At 49.6% G+C, this 26,701-nt stretch overlaps 1 protein-coding gene across 1 annotated transcript; it reads right to left on the bottom strand.

Annotated features, from left to right (window-relative positions):
• Nucleotides 1-256: 256 nt before the first annotated feature.
• Nucleotides 257-26,701, bottom strand: Ccnf (cyclin F). The gene is made up of 17 exons (XM_052195122.1): nt 26,594-26,701; nt 24,503-24,657; nt 20,096-20,202; nt 18,891-18,958; nt 17,766-17,959; nt 17,337-17,390; nt 16,726-16,830; nt 16,263-16,340; nt 13,504-13,655; nt 10,800-10,964; nt 7,659-7,782; nt 7,253-7,433; nt 6,227-6,314; nt 3,671-3,770; nt 3,456-3,583; nt 1,964-2,133; nt 257-1,411 (listed from the first exon to the last, which is right to left on the bottom strand). Exons 1-17 carry the CDS (start codon nt 26,607-26,609, stop codon nt 951-953), a joined length of 2,346 nt encoding a protein of 781 aa, XP_052051082.1. The 5' UTR covers nt 26,610-26,701; the 3' UTR covers nt 257-950.

The following is a 26,701-nucleotide window of genomic DNA, read 5'->3' as shown; positions in this document are numbered from 1 at the left end:
CAACTCTTCTGACTTCTTGCTCTCTGGCCTTTGTAGACTTGGGCATTACAAGTGATTGCTTACGGTTATCCTCTAGAAAGATTCATTTTTCATAAGGAAAGAACATAAGGCTAGAACCAAGGGGCGGGCATCAGTGTCCTTTTCTGAGGTCAGATGGCCCAGCCCAGAGGACTGTAGGCCCTCTTGCCATCACTTCTGGCTGCTGGGATCATGACTAGATTTTCTGTTTTTCAGTTGAAGCACAGAAATACTGGAGATCTGTTATCTTTTTTATTTAATACCCTCTATTTCAAATGCTTCCTTTTTTCCCCCATTAGAAGAAATGTAGAAATAAAGACGGGCAAAGAATGGCCTAGAAATTCAGTGCAGAAACATGGTCACATGGATACAATTGGACACAGACAAACCACTCTGGGAGGACAGATTTAGGAAATGAGCTCAAAGTGCCAGAGGGGGGGACAGGGACGCCTGCGACCCCAGCTTCAAGGGTCCCACACACCGTTAGGCTCTAGTCAACACTGATACGCAGGGACACAGGCTCCCTAGGCTGAAGGGGTTGGGGTGGGGGGCAGTGCTCTGAGTTCAGTTGAGAGCCCCCCCCACTGGTCTAAAACAAGACTTGCCAGCAGGGGTTTGAACTGTGTTAGGCTACCCAGGCCACTAGTATTCCAAGGAAGCTGTCAGCTCCTGGCTTCGGATAGTGAACGCTAACACAGAGGCTCATGCGTCAGACAGCAGGACACAGCAGGGTAGAGAGGGATGGGTTTCACAGGTGTGCTGCGACAGTGGGAGGCTGCTGCCCAGCACGAAGGGGCTTTTCACTGAGCCTGCTGTTCCGACAGCTCGCACTGCACTCCCCCACGGATCTCTACGCAGCACCCCTCGGCAGTGTCTTCGTGGAACAACAGCCCTCCCTCAGTAAACATTCACCGTGGCGAAGGCCAACACACTCAGAGCTTCAGGAAGCCCAGGTTCGTGTCCTCATCACTGTGTACTGATAGGTTTTGGCGCTTTACCGGTTGCTGGTGGACACCGCTCTCTGGGGGGTTTGGGGGACGACACTGTAAACATGACTTCTTGGCCTGATGGTGGCAAGGCTTTGTGCTTGAGTGGCTGCCCACAGACAGCACTGAGGTAGATCGGGGAGAGCTCCCCATGCCACCATCCAGGGAGCTTATGGGACTTGAGCTGCTGACAGAGGAGTAGTAGCCTGAGGTCGTGACGTCCTTGCCTGGATCTCCCCTGTTGTAGAGGAGGGGCCTGGGGGCCGAGGCTGGAGCGGCCTGGGTGCCTGGGGCCGGGGGGATCTTGTCCTCTGGCCAGGCCTCCTCGTCGCTGGACTCCGGGCAGCAATGCTCTTCTGGGTTCAGGTAGACCACGGTGACGTCAAGGAGTCCACTGGGAGCTGTGACTGTGAAAAATGGAGGGTGTGCTTATAGCTTAAGTATTAGAACTAGGGACCCTACAGCTGCTCAGGACTGGGGACCCGGGCTATTGCTTAGGAAGAACCCTGTCTGTGAGCATGACTCTCTCGAGCTGGAAATGTTCCCCTTGATAACTCACAGGGCAGCAGAAAGTGACAAACTGGTTACCTGACTCACTTTATCTGAGTGGACTCAAAAGCAGATGAAACTTTGGAAATTGGAAAAGCAGATGAAACTTGCCTAAGTCAGTCTTCCTGGCTAGAACACCCGGCAGGGCCCTCCTGAGGTACACACACACACACACACACACACACACACACACACACACCACGGATCTGCCTAAGTGAGGCCCTTCAACCGACAAAGACTCAGACAGAGATGGATACTGATTTAGACTACATCTTCTCTCCTGTTGGGTGGGGAAACCCTTGACCAAGTGTGTCGGGTTCACATGCTTCTCCCTCTGCACAGTGCCAGATGGCCCTCAGATCACGTGTCAGCGCCATGCACACCCCTTCCCCAGCACCAGCAGCGCTCACCATCGCCATCCTTCTCGCCTTCGCTCTCCTGGTCGCCCTCATAGCCAGAGCAGCAGTCCAGGCTCCAGTCCAGAAGGCTGCCTAACAATGTCTCCTCCTGGTTCGATAGCTCTGCGGTGGGCGTGGTGACAAAGCTGCCCCTGTCCTCCTGAAGGCTGTTCTCTCGCTTCCTGCAAGGTAGGGAGAGTCCATAGGGTCACAGACGGTAGCACCTAGAGGACCAATGCCCTAATGCCCATATGCCCCTGGCTGTCACCTTGTGTTCTAGAAAACACACATGAAACTAGGGCAGATGTGAGCCCTCAAGGGCAGGGGATCAACTGGAGGAAGAACTGGGCACGGTCAGGTCTCAGTCTAAGCCCTGCGCCCCCTCTCGTAACCCGCAGAAACATTGCACCACCCTACAGGGCACTAGACAGCAGACAGGGACATCACAGGGTCTGATTGCAGACTGTGTTTGGACAAGGCCAGCATACCTATCTACCTGGGGTCAGGGCTAGAGAACTACAGTGCGGTCTGCCTCTGGGAGAGCCTGCCACACCAGGCACCAGGCCTTTCTACTGCTGTCTCTGGGGGGGTGGGGAGGGGAATGTAGCTGTCCCATGTTACCCTGGAGGTCTCTTTGGAAGCCCCTTCTGAAGGGGCTATGAAGGGCCTTCTGGAGAGTAGGTTTAACACGGAAATTAGGCCCTTCAGAGGATCAGTGGTCCGCCTCTAGGGGTACATGTGTCTGTCTCAGATGTCTCCATGGGTAACCCTGTCCCCGATAGTCAGTCAAGAGAAACAAATGCAGAACGCAATGTCAACTGTGGCCCCCTCAGGAGGACCCAGATCTCCCCCATTCTACAGAGAGGAAGACGCAGTACTGCTTCTTTTGTGGCAGGAATTGGAGGAGGTGAACCCTACACTGCTGCCTCCTCATGTCAGGAGACCAGTGACTGAAGCCAAGGACACACCCACCACAGAACGCTCACATGCCAGGGACCACCAAGCCACCCAGTGCCCAACCAAAGGTTGCTCAGGAGCACACAGGGCACTGAGGCCTCCCAAGGCATGGCAAACCCAGGTGTGTGTGTGTGTGTGTGTGTCCTGAGTGCTGCAGGATGCATATTCAGGGGGGGGGGGGGGGAGGTAGTTACTCTCGGAGGTACAGCAAAGCACTGGTCTGAGAGAAGGACAGACTGTACTATATATAGCAAAAGGCAGAGACGGGGCAGGCAGGTAACAAAGACACCACTCAAGTCACAACCCAACAACCATCTGTGCCCCATCATGGAGCAGAGGGGACCAGGTGAATAATGGCGTAGGCAGGGAAAGACCTGAACAGGATCTACTGGGAACAGGTCAAGGCCAAAGCCCCTGCCTTAAACCTGGGACCTGCTGTATAAGCTGCCCTGGGAAGCTTGCACAATGGTTGCTGTGTCAGGAAGGAAACTCAGATGTGACGTCCGTGAGAGAGCGTGCCACGGCACGGTTGTGGACGGAGACTCACCGTTTGCTTCTCCTCCCGGAGGGTGAGCTGAGGAAGGTGTGGATCTCCCCTGAGCTAGGGAAGGATGGGGGCTCTGGGCTCTCCTGCTTCACCCCTAACACACTGCACAGTTCGGCATAGCTCAGCACCTGTAGGGAGGCCAGAGTGAGGAACCGCAGAGCGATCCCGGCTGGCCGGCACCCACCGGGAGCCCAGGGGACAGGGCGATGCCGTACCTCCTCCTGACTGATTTGCTCATAGCACTTATCCTCAAATCGCTGTTTCACGGCCGTCAGAGAGACTTGTCTGTAGTCTTTGGGCGCATCATCATGGAAACTGGAAAGGGACACAGAAGCTGACATGTGACCTCCAGAGGACAGCAGGCTTTCAAAACCAGTCCCATTGCTGAGGAAGACACCCGGAAGGCAGGCTCCTCAGACGTAAGCTTCCCAGGAGATGGAAGAACAAATACCCAAAGAACAGGCACAGGAAGGTTTATCTCACTCTGGAGCAGTCAGACGTTGAGACAGCTCATGTGTCCATCAATGGTCAGACGGACAAAGGTCCACTCAGACATGAGCTTTACTTGAGCACCGACACACACTGCAGTGTGACCCAGAAATGGGGTGCTCGGAGGAGAAGCTAGATTCACAGGGTGGGAGGCTACACGACTGCTTCATTCGGTGATGTCCAGAAGGGCAAAGCCACAGGTGCGAAGCAATGAATGGATGTGTGGGGCGGGGTGTGCCAAGAAGTCGGGAGATCGCTAAGCGATTGAGAACAGAAGGGGGTTTCCTTGGAGGGGCGGCGAAAATGTTCTAATTGTACAATTCTGAATATACTACAAGACCTTCAAATTCTCCACTTTTTTTCTTTTTTTCCCCCTTTGGTTTCTCGAGACAGGATTTCTCTGTGCAGCCCTGGCTGTCCTGAAACTTGATCTATAGACCAGAGTGAAACTCGAGGGATGTGCCTGCTGTGTTTAAAGGCATGAACTGCCAATGCCCAGCATAAAACCTAAATCATGAGAGTGGGTATATATTTAACACATAGAAAGCCCTAAGACTAGCACCAGGAAAAAAAAAAAAAAAAAAAACAAAACCCACAAAAAATTCCCCCCAAAAGTCGCGCGCGCGCGCACGCGCGCGCGCGCGCACACACACACACACACTCCTTCTTTGTAGATAAACATCAGGTCACAATCAGTATTAAGTAAAGATGAAGGGCTGAGACACTGAGCCTGTGACAGTCACCCTGCTTCTTCAGTCATGCTCTGGGCACCACAGGAAAAAACAGGGTAGGCAAAAACATAATGCTGACAGGTCCCCATCATTAGAGCCCAGGAGGGCAGAGAAGGTGCTGGTGGATTATTCTAGAGAACTCAGACTTTATCCTGGACGCCAAGAGGGAGGCTCTGGGCTGAACGGAAAGAACGTGCTATGAAGAGGCTGCCCATGGCATTACCACGGTCACCACAGAGGCCAGATCTCAAGGCAGGTGACTAAATGCAGGGAAAGGACCCTGGACCCAGCAACCAGCAGGTTGCAGAGATGGAGGAGAAGCACTCCACACTACCGGGGGAGGAGCAGTGGGAGAGCAGCGCAGCTCAGACACACAAGCAAGGTCGGCTGGGCTGGGATCAGGAGCCCTAGCTTAGTGGCGAATACTGGGAGTGGTTAACCTTCTGGGGGAGAGGATCCATGCAGTGAAAGCCACCAGAACTTATAACCCCAGCAGAAAGCAAATGATGACAACTTCCTGCTTCTTGTAACTAGCGCTCCAAGAGCCCTGATGTCTTGTGGAGGTGTTTTCTATAAGTCAGACGTGCTGTTTATTTAGCACATTCACATCAATGATGGGCAATAGGAGGACGTAGTTATAGTGGTTAAGAGCGCCCGACTGCTCTTCCAGAGGTCCTGAGTTCGATTCCCAGCAACCACATGTGGTTCACAACCATCTGTAATGGGATCTAATGCCCTCTTCTAGTGTGTCTGAAAACAGTTACAGTGTACTCATATAAATAAGTCTTTAAAAAAAAAAAAGTCGCCGGGCGGTGGTGGCGCACACCTGTAATCCCAGCACTCTGGGAGGCAGAGGCAGGCAGATTTCTGAGTTCAAGGCCAACCTGGTCTACAGAGTGAGTTCCAGGACAGCCAGGGCTATACAGAGAAACCCTTTCTCGAAAAAAACCAAAATCCAACCCCCCCACCCCAAAAGTCTAGCACTGGGACATTTAAAATGCCAACCCAGGGCTGACCAGACAGCTCAGTAGGTAAAGATGCTTGCTGTGCAAGCCTGGTGTTCAAATCCGAGAACCCACAATGGGTGGGGAGAACTGAACACTGGTCCCCAGATGGACACATGTGCTCACAATCCTATAATAATAACAACTATAATCAAAAAGAAAGATATTAAAATATTATTGTAACTTTAATATAATATATATTACTATTATAACATAATTATGTTATAATATTATAATATATAATAATATTAATATTTTGTTAATGATTTTAAATGTTAGCCCCAGGGAAGAAGATGCTTTGGCATGAAACATCGGAAGAGGACGTGCGGACTGCGTGACAGCTCCCATGTGATGGTCAGGATCTAAGTCTCACCAGGAAGCGCATCCCAAGGACCTGCCCCCACCGTCTTCTTCCCTTCTGAAGACAGGGTCTTGGTACACAGTCTAGGTGTAGTGGAGATGTGATGAGTAGCTCAGAATGACTGGGACTCACAACTCACTCAGCCCTCTCCAGGGCGGAGAACTACAGATTCAGACTTGGACTCACCACTTCTTATGAAGGCTCAAGACGCAGGGCACCAGGTCACTGTAGGAGAACCCAGTGAGGTCCCACAGCTGAGTGGTCCAGGGCTGTGCTGGGGAGAAAAGCAGGCCAGGATTGGGACAGCGCCCCACGATTCCCACAGTTCTGATAGCTTTTTAACATATACCTGGACTCAGGCTTTTAGTCCCTTTTAAATACCCTTAAGGGTGGGCCACTAAGATGGCTCTGTGGAGCTGGGTGGTGAAGCACGCCTTTAATCCCAGCACTCTGGGAGGCAGAGGCAGGTGGATTTCTGAGTTTGAGGCCAACCTGGTCTACAGAATGAGTTCCAGGACAGCCAGGGCTATACAGAGAAGCCCTGTCTCGAAAAAACAAAACAAAACAAAACAAAAAAAAGATGGCTCTGTGGGCAAAGGGCACTTCTTAAGCCAGATGACTTAAGAGCTGACTCCTGGGAGCCACAAGGGAGAAAGAGAGAGCCAACACCTGCGGGCCATTCATCCTCTGACCATGGCATCCAGTGTGCACACACATGCACACAGAAATTAAATATAAATGTAAAGTCAAAACAAAACAAACAAACAAAAGACCCCTGAGACTATCTTTGAAATAGAGGGGGCTGGAGAGATGGCTCAGTGGTTAAGAGCACTGACTGCCCTTCCAGAGGTCCTGAGTTCAAATCCCAGCAACCACATGATGGCTCACAGCCATCTGTAATGGGATCCAGTGCCCTCTTCTGGTGTGTCTGACGATAACAACACTGTACACATAATCATAAAATAAATAGTAAATAAATCTTAAAAAACAAAAAGAAAACAAAGACTCCATACAAAGCTTACACACTTTTGAAAAACTATGTACTGCCTCAGCTAAAACCATCACCCCTATTTCTGATCCATACTTCTGCTCTTTCTTCTCCAGGATGAAGGGGGTGTGTGTCTATTTCCTCCTTCCAAGCTCTTTTATCCACGAACGCCCCTCCCCCGGGACACACCAGGACAGCCCGCCACCCCCAGAGCTCCTCCTTACTCTGCCCGTGTGTCAGTCTGGCCAGGAGCAGGGCTGCAGAGGCCAGGCGGGCTGGGGCATAGATGGACAGGCTGGTGTGCAGCAGGGTGAGCTCACAGAGGAAGCTGCACAGGTGCCGGGTTCTGGGGGCGACGGGGACCAGTGCCAGCAGGACCTCCTTGTAGTCAACCACGGTAGGGGTCTAGACAGGAGGGAGGTAAAGACATTGTCTCATCCACTGGTGCTGCACTGAGGCCCGGCCCAGCAGGACCCAAGCTCAGGGCACCCAATGATGCCGCGGCCATGGCTTCCTGGTGTTTTCCCCACAGCAGTGAGGCTCAATGCCCGCAGCTTCTCCCAACACCTCCCCTGGGACCTCAAACAGGAAGACACGTCTGCTCAAAGGAAAAAGCCAACCCCCACTTACCCGAATCTTCCCTTCCAGGGCGGAGATGATCTCCCCCATCACGCGCACCAAGTCCTCGTATTTGTACGTGTTGTCCGTGAGCCACACAGCCTCTCTGATCGTCAGGATCTCTTTGCTGATGAACCTAGAACGGAGACACAGGCTCTCATGCCTGAGCTGAGGGGCGACGGCTCAGAGAGCCTCAAGGCAAAGGCATGATGGGATTGCTCTGGACTTAGGTGGCAAAAGGAAGCTATATAATAGATCCAGTTGCTTCTGACCAGCATTCCAGGTGCTACAAAGGGGGTGGGGGGCCACAGACCCAGTAGGAAAGGCATGGCCACAGAACATAGACGAGAATGTACAAGTGCCAGGACCCAAGGAAGCCTGGGACAAGTCTCGCTGAGTACCTGTGACTCCTCACAGCACTCTGGCCTCAGCCCTTCCCTAAAGTCTGCAGCCCAGGGGCTGGCCTTCCCTTCCAGCAGCTTCTGATCCCTACACAACCCAAACATTTTGGTATCTGTTCCCCTGGTCCCCACACCCTCCACCCAGCTCCCCTCCTCCTCTCTGTGTCGCCTCCAGTCTCATAGCATGGTCCGGTCTGCGGCCATTTTCAATCTGGACTCTTGTAGGCAACTCTAGCTGTTCTCTCCCTCATAACCACCCAGGAGCTGTCATGTTCTGATTTTCATCAGAAAGAGACCCACGAGTGACACTGTAATTCAGCTCCAGTTCTCTTTATGACTTTACAGATGAGGCCTTTTTGGTTCTATTTGGTTGTGCTGTGGTTCAAAGTCAGGTGCAGACCCATCAAGCAAGCGCTCTCTAGCTTCTATTTTTTTTCTTTTTTTCTTTTGGTTTTTTGGATTTGGTTTTTTCGAGACAGGGTTTCTCTGTATAGCCCTGGCTGTCCTGGAACTCGCTCTGTAGACCAGGCTGGCCTCGAACTCAAGAGATCCGCCTGCCTCTGCCTCCCAGAGTGCTGGGATTACAGGCGCGCGCCACCACCGCCTGGCTCTATTATTTTTTTCTTAAGATTTATTTATTATTATATGTGAGTACACTGTAGCTGTCTTCAGACACCCCAGAAGAGGACGTCAGATCTCATTACAGATGGCTGTGAGCCATCATGTGGTTGCTGGGATTTCAGGATTTGAACTCAGTCAGTGCTCTTAACCGCTGAGCCATCTCTCCAGTCAGCACTCTAGCTTCTAAACAACCCCTTTAGCTCCTGCCCTATCTCTTGACAGCGTCTGAGTATAAAGAATGCAAATACAAAGGTAGGTGAGCTTCTGGGCACAGAGCTGAATACAAGGGGCCTAGAGCGTGGTAGACGGTCGACACCTAGCCCGTCAAGTGTTTGGCCGTAGGAATCCCTTGTCCCTGAGGCAAGTGGGCAGCCTCTTCTCTGGCGTCCACCAGTGCTAACTAACAATCAGGAGTACTCTGCTCCAGTGGTCCCACAAGCACCCTCCCCAGTGAACGTGCATGCTGCTGAACCCTGGCAGAGGGCTGGTGGAAGCAGCAGACCTGGGGTGATGTCACAGAGCCAATCTGAAAAGGGCCTGGGCTGTGGTAAGGTAAGGTGCTCCCCCTGAAGCCTGCAAGTCCTCCTCCTGTGGTCACATGACCATGCTTCCATGTCACGTGGACACTCAAAGGTGCTACAGTGTCCACTGTGACTGGATAACCTGGGAAGGAAGGTGGCCTTGGCAGCTTTGGCAGTCACAGGAAGAAGAATGACCCATGGAGCTCAGGAGAGAGCAAACGTGAGCAGGGCCCCTTCAACCCTGTGGCCTGGATGTTCCGCCCACAGGTTCCTATACGTGTCAGGTTGGCCCAAGATAGTCACGTAGGAAGAAATCTTACTAGAGACTGTTTTATGCCTACTCTGTAGGGCATTTTCTTTTTTTGTTTGTTTGGGTTTTTTTTTTTTTTTTTTTTTTTGTTTTTGTTTTTTGAGACAGGGTTTCTCTGTATAGCCCTGGCTGTCCCGGAACTCACTCTGTAGACCAGGCTGGCCTTGAACTCAAAATCCACCTGCCTCTGCCTCTGTGCTGGGATTACAGGCGTGCGCCACCACTGCTGGGCTGATCATGGTGTTTTATCACAGCAGTAGGAAGCCTAAGACAGCACTCAAGCGAGCCTAGGAAGGAGTTAGCTGGGATGGAAGTGTAACTGGAGCTACTCCTCATACCAGGCCCGACAGACAGACAGACAGGCAAGGTGTCTGGGATGTGTGTCCTAGGAAAGAGCAGACCACGCTGGGGCTGGCTAGCTTAGGAGAGTAAGGAAATGCAAACTTTTGGAAGTGCCTTCCATATCACTTCCAGAGGCAAATCTAGCATAAAAGAAGGCACTGGCCAAGGAGAGGCAGCCTGGGGAAAAATATAAACTGAAACTGATGACTGAGGAGGAAGGTACGAGGACAGCTACAACCTTTCTTGGCAACTGTCATCCTTTGGATCACAAGAAAGTGTGGTCTAGCTTAGGCCGTCCCAAGACCATGCTCTAAGTCCTGAGACTGTGGGGATATGGACCCCCAGCAGAGGTACAGTCAACATACAAAAGGTCATCTCAGCCATCCCTCCCTCGCAAAGGACACTGGGATTGAAATTACTGTATTAACACAACTGAACCAGGTAAGGCACTTAAGATTCATTTCCCTTAAAAATCACCAACTATGGGACTGGAGAGATGGCTCAGTGGTTAAGAGCACCAACTGCTCTTCCAGAGGTCCTGAGTTCAATTCCCAGCAACCACATGGTGGCTCATAACCATCTATAATGGGATCTGATGCTCTCTTCTGTAGTGTCTGACAGCTACAGTGTACTGATATAAATAAAAAATAAATCTTTAAAAAAAAAAAATCACCAACTACCTGCCAGGCTTGGTGGCGCACGCCTTTAATCCCAGCATTTGGGAGGCAGAGGCAGGCGGATTTCTGAGTTCGAGGGAGCCTGGTCTACAGAGTGAGTTCCGGGATAGCCAGAGTTACACAGAGAAACCCTGTCTCGAAAAACCTAAATAAATAAATAAATAAATTAATTAATTAAAAAAAAATCACCAACTAGGACTTGGGGGACGGTGACCTCTATGCCCAGGAGGGACCAGCACATAAGCACGTCAGCCCTGCCAGTCGGCCAAGGGGTTTCTCACCGGGTACAGATGACCATGCAGGCAATGCCCAGAAGCTGGAGCTTGTATCTGGGGACCAGCCTCCTCCGTAAGTACCGGTCCACACACTCCACTGTCAGGTGAAGACACAGGCTTGTAAAGTCCTTCATTGTGGCAACTTCCACCAACCAGTCGATTAGAATGTATCTGCGGAGAGAGCCACCTGTGAACACTAGGACAAATATCACATCTCCCATTTCTGCCGAGTCTGCTCAGCCTAAGCAAGTGGATTTATCATTTTGAAACCACTGGTCTACCAACTCCCAAGTCACCCACGGCTACTCCCGGGAGGCTGGTTGGTGGGTTCACACATCTCTGCAGCCTGCGTCTGGGCCCCAAAGCCGCACATCCCCAGTGTTCATAAATCGGATTCAGCCCTCAGGCTCCAAAGCACTGGGTGATCTCAATCCCCAGAGCTAACAGGCAGTGGGTTCCAAACAGGCAGCACGGCAGGGCTGGGGACAGACCACAGCGCTCAGAACCACACAGAGGGTTTCGGCCGCTCTGCACCATCAGGCACTGTCTGTGCCCCCAGGATAATGCTCTGCAGAGGATCAGAGAGCCAGAAATGCCACCTAAGGCAAGAGCCACTCAGTGCCTGCGCTGGCGTCTTCCTAGTTCCCTCATCCGGCACCCAGATGGATGCCCAGACATGAGAAGGCTGACAGAAGTGTCCCTCTCTACCAGGGAGTTAAAACCTGGGGTCCAAGGCCATGAATAATCACAGGAGAATCTCGTAAGGATGCCCTCATCCAAATGCCCAGTGCCTCGTTGAACAAGAGATCCTTGTTTAAAGTGGAGGGGTTAGATCAACACGAAGCAAGAGAAAAATCATAATGATGGGGACTCTTGGGAGACAGAAAGGGCAGGCTTTGTCTCAGCCCAGAGTCATCTTCAGAAGTAGAAGGAAGGATGGGAAGGTGGGCTGAGGAACAGTCTACTCCCACGAGAAGGGTCGGGTGTTTGAGGTTTAAAGAAGTCAGGAGTGAACAGACCAGGAAGTTCCCCTAAGCAGACACACTTAACTTTTGGGTGTTGGTTTTCTCCTTCTACCACATAGGAATTGAACTCCTGGGACTTGAAATTGGGGTTTTAGGGTTGGCAGCAATCACCTCCACCTGCCGAGCCATCTTACTGGCCCCAGTGATACGTTTTTAGACATCAGATTATCAGATTATTGGGCTATCAAGAGTACTAGGATTAAAGGCAAGCATCAACATGGGACTTCCCAATAATACTAGGATGGCTGTGCACAGACCCTCCGGGACCCACACATCTCTACTTCTTCAGTGCCAGGACTATAACCACATGCCACTCCCTCAAAACCCCAGTACTGGGTACCAAATTCAAGACCCCATTCTTTTTTTTGTTTGTTTGTTTGGTTTTTCCAGACAGAGTTTCTCTGTGTAGCCCTGGCTGTCCTGGAACTCACTCTGTAGATCAGGCTGGCCTCGAACTCAGAAATCCGCCTGCCTCTGCCTCCCAAGTGCTGGGATTAAAGGCGTGTGCTGCACCACTTGTGCATAGAGCAAATTACTCACTGAGGCCATGACCCCTGGACAGTGATTTTTTAAAAAGCATTTACTAAACATAGTTCTTGTTCCAAGCAATGCCTGCAAGGGGCCAGAGGTTTCCCATCATAAATCAAAATCTTATTTGACATTTCAGATGAAAGCTTAAAACACCATTTACATGTCCCTAATTCTAAGTACCCTCAAATGTGCTCTGCGATTTATTGTGTCACCACAAACGTTTGAAGCCTGGAAGAAAGACAGTTGTGCTGGGTATCACAGTAGCTACCCCAAGGGATGGGATGGCTAGGATAGGGGTAGGAAGCCAACTCCCTAGGTCTAACCTCCAGTCACGGAGTCTCATTATTTCAGAACAATGTTTAGAACAATTTAACATGCTCTTCGGCTTTAAAGACTTTGGTGGCTTATACCTACTCCCAGAACAATGCAGAAGGCTAGAACAGGATAGCCAGAAATTCAGGGCTAGCCTGGGCTATAGCAGGACTGGGAAGATGGTTAAGTATCTGCTGAACAAGTATGAGCATTGGCATTTGGATCCAGAACCTACAAAGATGCCAGGTGTGTGTGGTGAGCAACTGTTAATTCCAGCTTCTGAAGCTGAGGTGGGAATCCCCAGAACAATTCAGTTAGCTAGAGCTGACGGTTAGGCGAGCCAGAGAGATCCTGCCTTCCTGAATCTGGCAGAAGAACAATAGAAGAATCGAGATACCAAATTTGGGTCTCTCTCTCTTTTTTTTTTCCCCAAGACAGGGTTTCTCTGTATAGCCCTGGCTGTCCTGGAACTCACTCTGTAGACCAGGCTGGCCTCAAACTCAGAAATCCACCTGCCTCTGCCTCCCAGAGTGCTGGGATTAAAGGCGTGCGCCACCATCACCCGGCCAAATTTGGGTCTCACATGCTCAAATTTGGGTCTCACATGCTCGTACACACATGTGTACCCCACATACATAAACAACATAGAAATGGGGGGGAAAGTAAAAAAACTATCATTAAATGTAGAGCAGAACTATTTTCTTTATCAAATTCCTAATCAGCTCACACGCGCACACAAACAGATTGTAGTAAGCTGGTAAAGGAATGGCCTGTCGCCTGGGGACAGGTGACAAAGGTTTTGCCCCGGCCCCAGATCAGACACAAGCTCTCAAAGGCCTCACCTCATGGTGTCACTGAGTCCCTTCTGCACAGAGAATATCTGCTGCTTGTTGACGGCCTGGGATGCTTGGAAGAGCTGGCAGACGGTTTCACTGCAGGTCTTCCCTTCCAGTCCAAGATGGCTTCCGCCTGCACAGGCTTTGGCCAAAGCCAGCTACAGGAGAGACAAGCGCAGTTTAAGTCCTGGCCTCTCTGCTCAGCGGGGGCCCGGCAAGCCGCCACGCGGCACACCCCGGGCTGCCTGAACCCCCATGGCAGCATGGCTAAGATCTCTAGGACTAACTTTTCAAACTAAAACAAAATAAAAACCTTTATGCATATGAGTGCTTTGCCTATGTGTATTTCTGCACCATGGACATGACAAGGAGGGCGGAATAGTGTGAGGTCCCTAGAACTGGAGTTACAGATGATTTGGGTAACCTTGTGGCTGATGAGAAATGGCCGCAGGTCCTCTAGGAGAGCGGCCGGAGCTCTTAACCATGGGACCTCCAGCCGCAAGCTTTCTCTGTTAGGGAATGGCGCATCGATGGCTCTGGAGTCAGCAGATGAGGGTGGACTGAGATGTGTCAGCACTTAGGGGACACTGCCCAGCACCCACAGACTTCAGATGGTCACTGTTAACCTGCGTTTTCTGAGGTAGTTGTAGCTCGCTGCATATGTGTATTTGTGACCACAGCTTGTTCGCAGCATCTCTGCTTCTCCACTTGGCAATATTACTAGTTCTTTCCATCTGGAGTGTTTCTGTCTGTTGAGGATTGTGGACCATTCGATTGGTTCCCTCCCTGCCGAGTCCACAGAACAGCTGGGGACTTTTGTCTACAAGTATGCAAAGACTCTCTCCGAGGTCCATCCCCATGTCACTCATATCAACCATCCCCTTTATTTTACATTCATCAGCAAGAACTACCATCACTGAAAATATCTTGGGTTAGAGAGATGGCTCGGTAGGCCAGGATTCGATTCCTAGCATCCACCCACACGGTAGCTCAGACTGTCTGTAACTCTAGTTCCAGGAGATCTGACGCCTTTTTCTGGCCTCTTCAGACACCAAGAGGGCACAAGGAATATACATGCAGGCAAACACCCATATACATTAAAAAGCAAATAAACATAATATATAATAACAACAAAATAATGATGTTACTCATTGACTCAGAGAAAAGATTAAATAGAACACATTAACAAGACAAGAGTCCCCAATAGCTCGTTTAAAACTAGCTCCAAATTCATAAACCTCCTGCCCCAGCCTCTTAAAGACAAGGATTAGGCCCCTATGTTTGGCAAAAGTTACCCTTCTTAATCTGTTGTATTTATTTCCTCTTTTCTGAGAATGATCTCCTTTTCTGATTCTATGATGAATCACGATGTAAATATTTTTGGAGATAGAGAGGTTGGTCAAAGGGGTGAAGAACTACAGGCTGAAAACCTGTTGTTCTAGACATCGTCTTAATCAGTTACTGATGGGGGAAGGCCCAGCCCATTGTGGGTGGGGCCATCCCTGGGCTGGTGTTCATCTAAGAAAACAGGCAGAGCAAGCCAGGGGAAGCCAGTAAGCAGCACCCCTCCACAGCCTCTGTATCAGCTCCTGCCTCAAGGTTCCAGCCCTGTTTGAGTTTCTGGCTTCCTTCAGTGATGTACATGGAAGGTAGCCAAATAAACCCTTTCCTCCCCAACTTGATATTGTCATGGTGTTTCGTCGCATGCATCTATGTGTGCACACATGCATCTGTGTGTGTGTGCATGTGTGCATGCATGCACGCATGAGCAAGGGCATCATCATGGTGTGCATGTGGCAGTCAGAGGACATCTTTTGGGACAGACAAATGGAGAGCAAACTCAGGTAGCAAGTGATGAGCCATCTTACTGTTCACATTTTTGGTAAACCCTGACAATCTTCTTAGACACAAACACAATGTTCTGTGACAAAGATCGGCCCAGACCATCTGTTGATACTGATTTCTTTCCTAGTACTTGAGGTGCTGGATATCTACCGTCCATGCGGTGGGTCAGAAGAGCAAGCTTTCCCCTTTGTGGCTGTGAAGATGTCTTGGCTTTGTGTGGAGCAGCGCCCCACCCCCATCCCCACCCCCCAGACGGAACCAAGTGCCTCGGTCTCTACGGTGGGCAGGGCAGGCTCTGCTGAAAGCCAGTTATAAATCATTTTCTGGCTGACTGAGTAGGGTCAGAACTAACTAGCCAACGGGAACTCCACACGCCCCTCTACTCCCAGGCAGCTTGACATCTGTTCTCACATAAGCATCATCTATAGAACAACGTCCCAAAATGAGGGGTACGCATTTTGACAGTAGCAGCATTTAGAATTAATAGGCGATCTGTAAACCGGCAAGGATAGAAACCAGCTAAGATAAACAAGGGATTTCTGGGGTCTTCCTAAAATATTCAAAACTACTAAACTCCTTTAAGACACCAGTTCCGGGGCCAGAGATGGCTGAGGTTTAGGAAAGCTTACTGATCTCACAGATGACCCAGGTTCGAGTCCCAGCACCCCCATCAGGTGGTTCACAACTGCTTATAACTCCAGCTCCAGGAGACCCAACGCCCTTTCCTGGGTCTCCACAGGCAGTGCATGCACGCGATACACATATAGACAAGCACACACGTGTAAATAAGTACAAAATTAAATCAAAAGAGACTCAGCTCCAGTCCTGGGCCAATCTCACAGCTTCCCTAAGCTCCCTGTTCAGAGCCCGGACAGTCCTGTCCCAAGGCTCAGAGGAAAGAATCCAGAGCTTGAAGTCACCTGTGCTTCCCAGCAGCCTTTGGCAGCGCAGTCCCTGAGTTTCCGGAAGCTGTGGAGGCATCTTCCAGGATCGGACATCTGTCAACAAGAGAAAGTTATGCTTACACAGCTGTATCCTGAGAGGGAACTACCCCACAGGTTTCTAAACATTTTCTCCAGCACCGTTTAACTGCACTGGCCTCCTCAACCTTTACCCCCAAATAATGGTTGTCTCATTTTTGGGGGTGGGGTGTACGATAGCTCACTAATCAGAAGCACTCAAACCTCTGAGAAGCCAGGAGCTGAAAAAATCCTCCCCTTTGTTAACTATATTTCATCAGGGCTACGTGAAATTATGCCTGTGGTCTATCTCACACCAGATGAAGCCACACGAAACTGTTCCTATGTGGTCTATCCCACACCAAATGAGGCCACACAAAACTGCCTATGTGGTCTACCCCATACCAGAAGAGGCTCCACTTACATCCATCTTTCTGTCACTTTCCCACAGGAGGTATGAGCTGGCCAAGCACCCCTGACGAGCAGACTCTTCCAAAAGGCTATGAGCCTGCTTCCTTTTCTCTTCGTCCTGCAGCGAGACCAAGCACAGGGGATTCCTTCTCATCTCCTGCCCGACAGCCTCCTCTCCCATTTCTATATCTCCAAGCAGTCAGGCGCAGAGCACTGACTGGTGGAGTTAACCAGGTCATAGCAGACATGATGGGGCTAAGCAGCCAGTGCTCAGTAATTGACCAAGATGGAGCCTGGCCTCAGGACTCTGCTCGCCCATATTAGTGTGGGGCAGCTCTGGGACGCACGGGGCGTGCATTCACCCTTGGTATCACTGCAAGCTCCCTCAGCTGGATGGACGGCCACACTGGGGCTCTTACTGCTCACCTGCCTCCCTCTGTCTTCCACAGCTCAAGGGAGGCGAGAATTCTGCAAGGGAGAGTTATACGGAAGGACCTGGCTCCTTCAACACTCAACAGCCTGTTTACCTCCCTCAAAGGCAGCGTGGAGCCCCAAGCTCTCTGCCAGAGACCACCTCAGGGCAGGGCGTGGCTTTGGATTCACCTCAGACAGAACTCAACTCACCTCAAAAAGATTTAGCACCCTTCCTAAGCAGTGCAGAATGGAAGCTTTATGACTCTAAAAAAAAAAAAAAAAGAGAGAAGACAAGGGTGATTCGCGGCAGAGAAAGTTCTCCCCCGCCCGTCCGGTTTCAGTTTCCAGCTATGTGTGTTTTATTTGGCCTAAATCTTTGGTTTCTAGTCATCATGTTCACCAAGATACCTTCTAACAAATCAGTTCAAGATGTTTCTCTTATTACCTTTCTCTCTCCCTCCCTCTCCCTCTCTCCCTCTCTCTCTCCCCCTCTTTTCCCATGCCCATACCCAGTCTTCTGCGCCTCCACTTCTTGACTTTACAGGGCCCACAGAGGGTGCATACTTCAGACTGTCCCACTGTCTGGGACTCTAGCTGGACTTACAGATGCTACATCTTCTGGGCCTTGCCAGGACTTACTCTTTGTAACTGACACTCTGCCCTGAGGCTGTCGTGGACCACGGCCTTACAGCAGCTTCCTGACGCCGACCACGGTGGGCGGATGAAGAGCCAGATGAAGGGCTCAGAACCCGTATTCAATCTCTCAGCCATACTGAAGAAGCGAGAAGCCTTCAGGCCGTTCACTTCCGCACAAGCCTCATCCGATACAGACACTGTGGGGGAAGCATGACAGACAGACCCAGGATGTCTCTGGAGGACGGAAAGAGCAGAGATCTCCAGTCTTTCCGCCAAATTCTAAATGCACAAGCCTATAACACTGCAAAGCTTTGGACAGAAGAGCTCCGATTCTCCAGAGTTTGTTCAGATAATATCTAGGCACAGGCCCCTGCTGGAATCCTTCAGGAAGCCTGGATTCTGACCCTCAAGGGGATGGTGGCTCCCACACCCTCCACCTTCCTCCTTGAGGGAAATGACCTTGCGAATGATCAGAAGGAAGGGCTCTCTTAAGGATGAGAATATTCTAAATGAGAACGGCAATGGCTGCACAACCTTAGGACAATACAGAAACAAGCCAACAACCACGAACTTTCATGTGGTTTAGGCACAAGAATGATGCCTGGGTATGGTCAGCTGACAGCAGGGCAGGGTAGGGGCCTCAGTTCTCAGTCTGGAAGAACCCACAAAGGGCAGGGACTATAAACAAGACACCAGATGTTTAAGATGTAGGACACTGGTATTCTATACTCTCAATTGCTATACATCTGTAGACCAGGTGTCGTAAGGAGCGGCTGGCCTCGGGGCACAAGGATTCAGGCTCCAGGCAAGCGGAATCAGGGCTGCCTACGGCCCCGCCCCTGAAGAGGGAGGCAAGCTGATTTCTTTCCAAGGGAAGAAGCTATCTATGTTCATGCAGAAGCCTTGGTGTTACCAGGAGTGAGGTAGGGGGGCTCCGGCTGATTTGCCGAAGCAACTCCCAGTTTGCTGCTCTGCTCAGCCATCCTTTGCTGATGCAAGTTAGGAAAAGGGGTGACTTTCTTAGAACCTATGTCCAAGTGTCAAGGGGAGACACAGGGCTGACCAGCTGCGAGATCTAAGCTGCTCGGAAGGGCTGAAGCGCACACACACAGGGGTCCAGGGACTTACAGCCTTCATTGTAGAGGTAGGCGATCCCCAGCTTCACGGCAGCTTCAAAATTTCCCTTTTCAGCAGCCCTGAGGCAGTAAGAGCATAAAACATATTATATTAGGTAATAAAGGTCATTTGGCAGCATAGCACTTGATGCTGAAAAGCTTATTTCCCGATTGAAGTTTTTTTCATGAAATGTGATCGAATATTGTTTATTGATTACACACTCCAATGTGGATGAACCCTGACAGCCCTTTGCCATACACAAAAGGTCAAGTATTTTATGATCCGTTTACATGAGATGTCTACAACTGCCAATTCCAGAGACAGAAGACAGTTAACAGATTGCTACGGTCTTTATGGGTTTCAGGGAGACAGGGCCATATGTGCTAAACAGTAAAGGGTTTCTTTTTAGGATGATAAAAGTGATATAAGTGTTAACTTTGTACAACTGTGACTAAAACTGTGGTTTTGTACACTAAAACCCAACAAGTTCCACCTGAAACTCCAGTTCCAGGGGATCCAGCGCCCTCTCCTGGCATCTGTGGGTACTGCACACAGGTAGTGCAAATACACACATACAAGCATAAAAATGGAAGTCTTTTTAAGTCTTAAAAAGAAATATATAAATTTTATCCAGAAGCAACTCAAGCAAGGCATCCTGTAACTGGAGGTTCTATCTGCCTCTGGACTGCACTGGCAGCTCAAGTAGGTAAGGCCTGGGGGGTAAGTACTCAGGAGAAAAATCCTGTCCCAAGTGGGTTTTTCAATTGTGCTAAGAAAAGACTCAAGCTTAGCCTCCTGTCCCAAGGACACGCTCTGGAGCCACTAGCGGTCTCAGACAGTGGGCCTGGTCCCTGGCAATGGGCTCACAGATTATAGGTTGCCTCATCTGGTCCTTTCTTTCAGTCACGACTACAGTAGTCATGCCGTGACCGATATAGCAGAGCCAAAATTACTCAGTTTTGAACAAAAAGAAAAGAAAGCATCCACGAGGAGGTGACTCACATCTGAGTCAATCAGGAATAGTCACAAGCCAAGTGGGATCCTCTGGAAGTAGGGCGGGCAGAGGGCAGGCATCGGTGCAGCCAGAAGCAGGGGGCCTCCAGTGCTGGGTCTCTTTCAGGGGGTGAGAATGACAGGGAAACAGGTCCTGAGTCAGGTCCTGGGACACCAGGCAGCAAAGGCCGAAGGAACTCAACGCTCTTAGAACACAGGCATACCTTTCAAAGAGCTTCAGGTTCTGAGGAGAAGGCCAGAGCTCTTGGAAGCTGGCAGATGCCCACACGCTGCCGTGGTTGTCCACCAGGTACTTGAGGTGGGAGTGGACCTGCAGAGCAACGGAAGTCATGTGTGAATTACTGAGGGACTTCCCACATCCTTGTCCCTGGAGGCTCCTGAAGATGGGACACACACAGACATGTCAGTCTCAACACGGCAAAGAACTCAGCTTCCATGTATGAAAATAAGACTGCTTTGCATGGAGATAAGAAGCCAGAAAAGTGTTTCTCTGACGTTCTGAGGGGGGAGGAAAGACAAGCACCTATTCCAAGAAAGAGATAGGCCTGGCACAGCAGTACCCACCTTTAACCTCAGCGCTCACTCTAGGCAGGGGCAGGCAGGCCAGCCAGGACAGAGGGGAGCATCTCTGTCAAAGGGAGGGAGAGCAGGAAGGAAGAAAAAAAGGAAGGAAGAAAAGAAGAAGGAAGAAAGACAGCTTTGCAAAGAATTGGGAAAATGGGCTGGTGCCAAGAGGGGCAGAGCTCTGTCTTGTGCTGGGCAGTGGTGGCGCCCTGCGCAAGCCGTGGTCTAAGACTGCAAGCTGGCATCAGCAAAGCCGAGAGAGACGTCTCAAGAAATAAAGGGGGAGGGAGGGGAAGGGACACGGTTCTTGTGTATCCCCACGGAAGTGAGCTTGGCGCATCCTTTTAAAGCCTAGTGTGGTACAGTTCACCGAACTTTCAAAGCAGACACAAGATTTCTAAGGCATTCATGCCTAACAACTCCAGCTGTCTCGCAGGCTGATGGCACTGACACTTTCTGGGACACCGATAACCACTTTTTTAAAGACAAGGTACATCAGGCTGACCCTTAATCTACAACACACTTTTAAAACACAGAAATACCACATAACAAGCAGGGCGCAGTGACTCTGGAGGCTGAGGCAGGAGAATGGTCATAGTTTAAAGCCCTGCTATGCTACAGAAAAGCTATCTTGGGAGGTGGGGAAACAGCACCTAACATTCTGAGTTTCCAACATAAACCCAGGGCTCCAAAACCTGCACAACACTCCAAACACGACCTCAAATTCCTATATAGAAAATTCATGCTGTGCAGGGGGGTGTACTCAAGAGGCAGAGACGGGTAGATCTCTCTGGGTAGATCTCACTGAGTTCGAGGCCAGCCTGGCTTATAGAGTGAGTTCCAGGATAGCCAGAGCTGCGCAGAGAAACCCTGTCTCAAGAAAGAAACAAAGAAAGAAAAGATGGGAAGGAGGGAGGGAGGGAACAAAGGTTCTTGGTTTGTATTATTCTGGGTTTTGCTATTTTGTTTCATTTTAATAGCCTCACTGCCCCCTACAACACAACTGGAGCTGTGGGTCACATAACAGAACAAGGCAGCAGACACCTTGGCAACTGTGAAAGACTCCAAACATGCAAAACCCAGGTGTGATTGGATGAGGCGCTTCTGACACGTGTCCCGCTTCACTGCAGAATCGGTTCTGAAGAAATGCGCACAAACACAACAAAGAAATGCGTGTTACAAACACCGCGCCAATGCACACTGTCTGGAACACCTCGGCTGACTACTGCAAGCTGCTCGAATGGAAACAGTCATGGAATTCTGACACACACAGAGACTTTCCATGTATCCCTAACGCCATTCCTCAGCGTGTGAGAATAAACTGTATCTCTTTGGGTTGTAGTCTTAGAATGTTTGATTCTTAAAGTTGCTCTTGAAGTTGCTGACTCCAGTTTCGTAAGAGAAAACCAGATAAATGAAGGAACAAGAGAGATAGATGGCTCAGGGCTCTGGTTGCTCTTGCAGAGGACCTGGGTTCAGTTCTCCGGCACCTATATGGTGACTCAGTGTCATCCCTAACTCAGGTTCCAGAGAACCCCATAATGCATCCCTAGGCAGGAGGCACTTGAGTGTGTTACACATACAATATGTAGGCAAACACCCAGATACATAAAATAATGTATATTTCAAGAGATGTTTTAATTGCTAAATAAATTTTGTCTTGTTTAAGCAAAATAAGCCGGGCGGTGGTGGCGCACGCCTGTAATCCCAGCACTCTGGGAGGCAGAGGCAGGCGGATTACTGAGTTCAAGGCCAGCCTGATCTACAGAGTGAGCTCCAGGACAGCCAGGGCTACACAGAAAAACTCTGTCTTGAAAAAAACAATAAATAAATAAATAAATAAATAAATAAATAAATGACAACCCTGAATTGGCCTTAAACATATTTTTGCCTTTTTTTTTGGAGACGGGTCTCTCTGTAGTTTGGCCTGTTCTAGAACTTGCTATGTAGATCAGGCTAGCCTCAAACCAACAGAGCTCCTCATGCCTGTCTCCAAGTGCTGCACCACCATACCCATTTAAGAATTCTTGTTAACACTCCTTTACTCCTCTTTATTTAGTTTTATTATTTACAGGCTCTATGTGTGTATGAGGTATGGATATACAGACACCATGGTGTGTGTGTGTGTGTGTGTGTGTGTGTGTGTGTGTGTGTGTGTATGTGTGTAAGTCGGGGAACAGTTTTCCTGGGTTCGTTCTTCCTTTCGCTGGGATGACAGGCATCAATCACCAGGTCTACTTCATGACCTTTTTCCTTTTTAAAATCTTGTATGGGGGCTGGAGAGATAGCAGTGGTTAAGAGCACTATTTGCTCTTCCAGAGGTCCTGAGTTCAATTCCCGGCAACCACATGGTGACTAACAACTATCTGTAATGGGATCTGATGCCCTCTTCTGGTGTGTCTGAGGACAGCTACAATTGTACTCATATACATAAAAAGAGTAAATCTTTAAGAAACAAAAAACACTTAAAAAATCTTGTCTGGGAGCCGGGCAGTGGTAGCGCACGCCTTTAACCCCAGCACTTGGGAGGCAGAGGCAGGCGGATTTCTGAGTTTGAGGCCAGCCTGGTCTACAAAGTGAGTTCCAGGACAGCCAGGGCTACAGAGAGAAACCCTGTCTGGGGGGGGGGGGGGGGAGAAATCTTGTCTGGGTATTTTGCTCGCTTGAATGTGTATGTAGCACGTGTGTGCTTGGGGTCTGAAGAGACCACAAGAGCTACTAGATCCCCGGAACTGGAGTCACAGAGGGTGTGAGCCTCCATGTGAGTGCTGGGAATTGAACCCTGGTCTTCTGGAAGAGTGGTCAGTCCTCTTAACCACTGAGCCATCGCTCCAGCCCCACTGTCTTCTTGAGAGGCAAACTTTACAGCAATAAAAGGGTCTTTTTTTCTTCAAGTAAACATTGCAGTGATTATGTCGAATCTCAGTATGTAGTCCCTATAATTGAAACATCCTCAAACAGCAACACCATGATTGACAGGTGTGATCCTGAAGGCCTGTAATCCCAGCTCATGAGAGGCGGAAGCAGGGGACGAGGAGTTCAAAGTCACTCTTGGCTAAAAGGGCACTTTTGCACTATGCTGAGCTAAGTCTGACATGTGACAATGTTGCTTCCCCTGGAAGAGAGGGGTCACGTGGTCCATGCTGGTAATCCCAGCATTCCAGAGGTGAGAGGAAGATCAGGAGCTCAAGGTCAGCCATCAACCTGAGACTATTTCAATCAATAAAGCAGTTGATTAATAAAACCACTCTTGGGGCTAGATAGACAGTGCAGCAATTAAAACTACATGTTGTTCATGCTGTTCATCCAGAAGACTTGGGTTCAATTCCCAGCATCCTACAAAAGTTGACAATCTCCTGAAACTCAAGTTTCCGGGGATCAGACGCCCTCTTATGGCCTCTGCAGGTACTGCATGCACATGGTGTACACAGACATGCAGGCAAAACACTCACTCATATACATAAAAATTTTAAAAAATAGCCGGGCGGTAGGGGCGCACACCTGTAATCCCAGCACTCTGGGAGGCAGAAGCAGGCGGATTTCTGAGTTCAAGACCAGCCTGGTCTACAGAGTGAGTTCCAGGACAGCCAGGGAAACAGACAACAGGGAAACAGAGAAACCCTGTCTCAAAAAAAACCAAATCAAAACCAACCAAAACAAAAAAAAAAAATTAAAAAATAAATAAAACCACCCAATTCTTTTGCATCACAGTTTAATGCTGACATCTAAACACATGAGATCTGGGGCTGGATAGATGACTCAGCAGACAAGAGCTCTTCCAGAGGACCTGGGTTCAATTCCCAGCACTCACATGGCAGCTCCTAAGTGTGTGTGTGTGTGTGTGTGTGTGTGTAACTCCATTTTCTAATACCTTCACACAATCATACAATCATACATGCAGGTAAAACACCAATGCAGATGAAATTAAATATATATATATATATACATATGTATACACACACACACACAAATATACAATATACACAAGATCTTAACAGTATAACCAACAACACTAGGATTGGTATTGTTTCCATATGGTAACTTACAGCTCGGACAGCAAGGATGTCCCCAACAGAAAGCCACTTCAGGATATGAAAGAGTACATCTTCTGGGAGACTCAAGATGGTTAAGTTTCTGGGTCTTCTTTTGATTCTTCGCTTAGTCGGATAACAGAAACACCTGGCACACCTGCAGTGGATCACTTAAGGGGAAGAAATTCACAAGCCTTGGTGAGATAAAAAGTTGTATCTCAAGATGATTTAACAGTTAACTGTCCTCTAGTCACACAAGAGACGAGTCTTTAAATAAAGTGTGCCATATGAATTACTTAAGATACCACCATTCCTTTTATAGCCAACAAATATTCAGAGAGACTATCGAGTAACATATAATTTGAATGTTGGAAACTTTCTGATCCAAGACCTACAGACAACCGGAAATGGAGGGAAGCAGGCAACACTGATGAACATTCATGATGTTGTCCTTGAGCTGTACTCTGAAGGTTAGCTCACAATCAGTAAGTTCCTTTGGATTTTTGTTGTATATTTTTGCTTAAGATGGTGCCCTCTGTACTCCAGGCTGGCCTCAAATTCACTAATATAGCTGAGGCTGACCTTGAACTCCTGCTCCTCCCCACCTCTACCTGCCAAGTACTGAATTTTAAGTGTTATTCACCATGGCCAGCTTACACTGTTTATATTTGTGTATGTGACTGAAAGCATACTGTTGAGTATGGACCAAGGAACCTCCACAGCACAGACTGGGAATTAAATTAGCAGGCAGTTCTGTAGATCACGGAGGCCAGGTCCTTCCCAGAGCAGATCTCAGCTTGGCAGATGGTCAGAGCTGCCCAGTTCCCAAACACTCAGCTTACAGTGAAAATCACAACCTAAGATCTCGACAGGTGGTTCTCAATCTTCCTAACACTGTGGACCCTTTAATATAGTCAGTTCCTCATGCTGTGGTGACCCCCAACCATAAAATAACTTCATTGCTACTTCATAACTGTAACTTTGCTACAGTTATTAATCTTAATGTAAACATCTGTTTTTTGTTTTTGTTTTTGGAGACAGGGTTTCTCTGTGTAGCCCTGGCTGTCCTGGAACTCACTCTGTAGACCAAGTTGGCCCCGAAGTCAGAAATCCCCCTGCCTCTGCCTCCCAAGTGCTGGGATTAAAGGCGTGCACCATCACTGCTCTGCTAACATAAACATCTTATACACAGGATGTCTGATATGCGACTCCTGTGGGGTCGTCTGACTACCCCAATGGGGTCGCACCCCACATGTTGAGAACTGAGGCACACAGCATTGGACCCAGACAAGCTCTTCAGATGAGCTCCCTTCCCTCTCCCACAGTGGGTTGTTCCAACATTTATTTCAGCAATCCATGCTTCATTCAATGCCGATGGCTTTTCCGTCTATTTCACAAAGGGTCCCTACACCCCCCTCCCTAAGGTCCTCCCTCCCTCCCTCCCTGCCTAGAACTGCACCTATCTTTCTACCTATTTCTCCTCCTCACACTGAGGTCAAGTGGCTGTTCCCTGGGCCTTGATAAAGTTTCCTATCAGGAGGTCTGCAAGAGACTGTCCACTCCCAAACTCTTCACCTGAGTCTTACTGGAAACCAATATTCAGCAAAAGTCAAATGTATACCCAAAGGGATATAATTCCCAAACATTCTACGACTATTATCATAACAGTTTCTTGACTCGTGCTCTAGAGCAGACAAATGGAAGTGTTTAACCACTCTAACAAGTGAAATCGCCACCCCCAGGTCGTGAGACGTTTTACAGCGCAGATCCTGTTGCCTAAGCCAACCCTCAGGTGACCAAGCCTCCCACAAGAGTCCGGACGGGACCTCAGATCGATTTATATCATGTGGATCGCCCACGTCTTCACAGAGAAGTGAAATCGTATTTTGCTAGGCAGAGAACCTAAATAGCCCGGGGTAAGAGGAGAGGCATCGGCGCCGGGCGGGCATTTAAACCGCGCGGGCGGGCTTGCAGTCGGGGATCCGTGGCTACCCCGTGCTTTGGGGGATGCGACGCGCCCTCCCCGGTCATAGGGGCCCGAGTCCATGCTCCTCCGGCCTCTGTTCCGTAGGACCCATCGCCTGCCCGGCTCCCGCCAGCACTCACCGCCGCCGCTCCCCATCGCCGAGCTCCCACCACTGCCGCCTTAGACCGCTCTCCAGCGCGCCCGCGCCTGGGGCAAGTGCACGGAGCGCCTCACGCAGGCGCGGACCC

Source organism: Apodemus sylvaticus, chromosome 10, assembly GCF_947179515.1.
Source record: "Apodemus sylvaticus chromosome 10, mApoSyl1.1, whole genome shotgun sequence".
Taxonomy (NCBI): domain Eukaryota; kingdom Metazoa; phylum Chordata; class Mammalia; order Rodentia; family Muridae; genus Apodemus; species Apodemus sylvaticus.
Note: the sequence above shows the minus strand (reverse complement) of the source record. Positions and strands in the feature narration are given on the sequence as shown.